Genomic DNA, 4,059 nt, shown 5'->3' with positions numbered 1-4,059 from the left:
ACAGCCTACAAAAATGAGCATAAGAAGAAATAAAAGAACAGAACATTTTACATTTGGTTAAAAAAGACTTTAAATATTAATTTATAATATTAGAATTTATAATATTAGGGAAGGTTTAATATAGGTTTGGGTCTGAGGATCAGAGACCTCAGAATCAGCTCTCTGACTTTACCAACAACCCAAGGCTGAGTTTCTTGATCTCGGGATTGATGTAGGCGTTTGTCTGTAGGTCAACCCTGCCTTCTGGGTTTGCCTGTCTGCATGGCTCTCAACTCCCCTTTTAGCTCCACATCCTTTTTATATGTATTGTCGGCTTCATTCTTGGAGTTTTCCTAATTTTCTAGTGAGCTCATCAGTCATAAAGATTGTGTTTATTTCAATAAATTCTAGTTGCATTTAACAGGATGATGCTCCAAAATATTCAGTCCACCATCTTGTCTGAAGCGTAAGCCTGTATGTATGTTTCAGTGCTAACTGGGATTGGGTGTCATGGATAAAATCTGGCTGAGCCTCTTTCAATGTTAAGCAAATTTGATGCACATAAAACAGACTATTGATGTGTGAGTGTGTCCGTGTGTGATTGTTGAGCATGAGTTGGTTGTGTTACAGAAATGAGCCACGTGTTCACTTACCATCTTCTGAGGATAAAACCATAGCACAGAATTAAAGACATGTGATCTCAGGAACTTTACAGCTTACTTGTTATTTTACTGTACCTAGTAGAAATTTTATTGTTATTTTTGTTATATTCAGTAGAAATAGTAATAGTATAAGGAAGAAAAGGAGTTTCAGGAACATAAAACTGACTTTGGAGATTTGCAAATGAGAGGAATTTTATGTTTACAACTTTCAAAAGGTATATTTCAAAACAAACAGTAAGTTTTAAATCATTTGGTTCACTAACAAATAGAATGATGTTAAGATTTAAACACTTCACAGAATCTCAAACGTTTAGTGCTGTCAGGCACTGTATTTTTACAGGGGAGGCACTGTGATTCACCCACTAAATGACAGTGGATAAAGAACCACTGATTGTAACTATAATATAGGAGTCTTGCATTCCAGTCTAATGGTCTTTCTAAAAATTATCATTAATTTTTGGGATATAATTAACAGTAAGCTACAGAATAAATTGCACATACTAAAGGGTAAGTGGTAAAAGAAATTGCACTTTCTGTGCAATATACAAAATAACAGAATTAGCAATGTGGCAAACACCTGAATACACAATAAAATACACATCACTGTTTGGATTAGGGCTTTTCTTAGGCAATTTGCTTTGACCATGGTTGTGCAATGTCTCTGAAATTTCATGTATTTTATAAAATTCACTTTGAAATCCTGTAATCTTTCCTCTGACTGCACAGTTCCATATTCAGACCCTGTTACTAGGCTGTACTACCTATTGCTGTAGTGGTCACCCCTTTTCACCATCACTAGGCTCTCAGTCAAGTCCATTAGCTCCTTCACTTGTTCATCCCGATTGCTCCCTTTAGCACGGTTATTAAAGGCACACACTCGCCCCCCACACGCAGCCCCCAGCTCGCTTAGGGCTTTGTTATCTGAGCCATGGATGTAATCCATCAGGGAGCCTCCCCTGAGGTCTTCCTTGCGGGTGAAGAGGACAATTGTGTGTCTCATGGCATCCTCTCCAAAGATCTCCTTCACCCTCTGCACAGCCCGCTGGTCCTCGGTGGTGAATTGGCCCAGCTGTGTCACCAGGAGCAGCACGTGGGGTCCTGGTGCGGAGAGTAAGTAGCACCTGTGTACCTCTTTGTACAGGGAATCAGAGCGGTCCTTCCCAGAAAACATGTCTGGTGTGTCAATAACAACCATCTCTCTGTCTCCCCAGCTTCCCCGACTTTTACTGCAAGTCTTCGTCAAGGACTGGGCACTCAGCCTGGACTCAAATGCTTGCTTCCCGAGGATGCTGTTCCCTGTAGCACTTTTGCCGGTTCCAGCTTTGCCCACCAGAATGACTCTCAGCTCCGATCCTCTGGCATGTTGAGCTTGTTGGCTCTTTGTATATGGTCCTGCTAAGAGCAAGTTTACTTAGAAGAGAAAAGACAAATTACCATATGATATCGCTTATATGTGGAATCTAAAAAAAATGATACGAATGAACTCATTTACAAAACAGGTATACACTCACAGACATAGAAAACAAACTTACAGCTACCAAAAGGGAAACGGGCAGGGGAGGGATAAATTAGGAGTTTGGGACTAAAGTATACACACTACTATATATAAAATAGATAACCGACAAGGACCTACTGTATAGCACAGGGAACTATACTCATTATCTTGTAATAACCTACAATGGTAAAGAATCTAAAATTCTATTCATATATATGTGCGTGTGTGTGTATAACTGAATCACTTTGTTGTATACTTGAAACTAACAAAACATTGTAAATCAACTATATTTCAATTTTTTAAAAAAACTAATTAAATGAAAAAAAGCAAGCTTACCTTTTTTTTTTTGACTGCGATGGGTCTTGGTTGCTGCGCGCGGGCTTTCTCTAGTTGAGGTGAGCAGGGGCTCAGTAGTTGTGGCACACAGGCTTAGTTGCTCTGCGGCATGTGTGATCTTCCCTGACCAGGGCTCGAACCCATGTCTCCTGCATTGGCAGGCGGATTCTTAACCACTGCTTCACCAGGGAAGCCCTTACTTTGTTATTACCACACTGATCAAGCCAATGGAATATTTTTAATGATAAGGAAAAGTCTGGGAAAAGATACTCTCACAATATATTGTATTTATGAAATAGAAGCTAACTCTATTATCAAATAAAATAATGATTTTTAAAACTCTAAATTTCTCTAAGTCTGCAAGGCATTGCCATGTTGGCTCCTAGACAAACATACTTGGAGGTGAGTTAGAATTAGAAACATACATTGTCATTCAAAACTTGCCTATATCACCCAGTTCTGGCCCTGTAAAAGGCAAATTTTCTGGAGATGAGAGACGTGTAGCCAAGACTGTGGGTTCCATCTCCAGGTGGGGAAAGTAACCTGACTGTTCCAGGGCCAGAGATGGCTCCTCTGACCGTGGCTGGGCAGAGGTGTGGTCCCGACCACCAGTGAAATGGTTGGACCAGGAAAATACTGAAATGAGCATTGTGAACTGATTCTCTCTAGTGAAGAAACTGCTGCTCGCTTATACTTTGCTTCAAGAGGATAGCATGATTTTTATGCAAAATAGGCACAGAATGGGTAAAACAGGCACACACAGGAAGTCACTTTCTTACCAGAGTCACTGCATTCCTTTTGGCCCATGGCAGTTCCTGAGGGACAGAGAGACCAGAGACCAATTAAAAAACTATCATTTTTGAGTCACGACTCATGACAGAACCTTATATTTCTAGAGCACGTTCACAACCGTGCCTCATTTGTCTACAAAAAGCTGAGGAGGTGGGTGGAAAGAAGTACTATCTCTATTTTACAGAGAAACTTAGTCACTTGCTCAGAGTCAACCCAGTGAGGCAGAAAATGGGTTTCGCTTGTCGCCCCACCTACTTCTTCTTATCTCCGTGCCCACCTCTCCTCCACTTTCCCTCTTCCCTGCAGGACCTCCCTGCCCACTCTTGCTTTCCGTGGCCACACACCTTCCCTTCCTTCTGCCTCCTTTCTAGGTCTGCCTTGGGTCCCAGGTTCAGACTGCTCTTTCCTTCGCTCCTTCCCCACCTCACCCAACCCCTCCCTCCACGCTGAGTCCTTGCTGAGAGGCTCAATGAATTAAAAACACGACTCCAGAAAAGTACACTGTCCTTTAAACCAGAAATACACTTCATTTGATCCGTGAATTACTTGAATTTTCCTCTTTCCATGAAGAAGCCTTGCCATTTAGTTCCTTTTCCTACACAGAGAGAAGTAACTTAAAACTGGCAGCCTGTACCAAGCGACAAGGCAGAGAAAATGCATGAGTTAATGACCAAATTCTTCCCAGTTACCACTTTTTATTGGCTCTATGCAGAGGAAGCTCTCTTTGCCAGTAATGGGTAATCTAAATTCCATGAAGTTTACAGGTCCTGTAAACTGGCTTCACTTAAGCCAAAT

General features: G+C 41.3%; 1 protein-coding gene across 1 annotated transcript; it reads right to left on the bottom strand.

Moving 5' to 3' along the window:
* Positions 1 to 1,038: 1,038 nt before the first annotated feature.
* On the bottom strand, positions 1,039 to 3,279 carry LOC133096548 (GTPase IMAP family member 2-like). The gene is given in 2 exon segments (XM_061198164.1): positions 1,039 to 2,051; positions 3,252 to 3,279. Coding segments are annotated over 2 exon segments (1,041 nt in total).
* Between the last annotated feature and the right edge of the window lie 780 nt (positions 3,280 to 4,059).

This window comes from Eubalaena glacialis, chromosome 8 (genome assembly GCF_028564815.1).
Source record: "Eubalaena glacialis isolate mEubGla1 chromosome 8, mEubGla1.1.hap2.+ XY, whole genome shotgun sequence".
NCBI classification, from domain to species: domain Eukaryota; kingdom Metazoa; phylum Chordata; class Mammalia; order Artiodactyla; family Balaenidae; genus Eubalaena; species Eubalaena glacialis.
The sequence above is the reverse complement of the archived record's forward strand: the minus strand, read 5'-3'. Positions and strand labels throughout refer to the sequence as shown.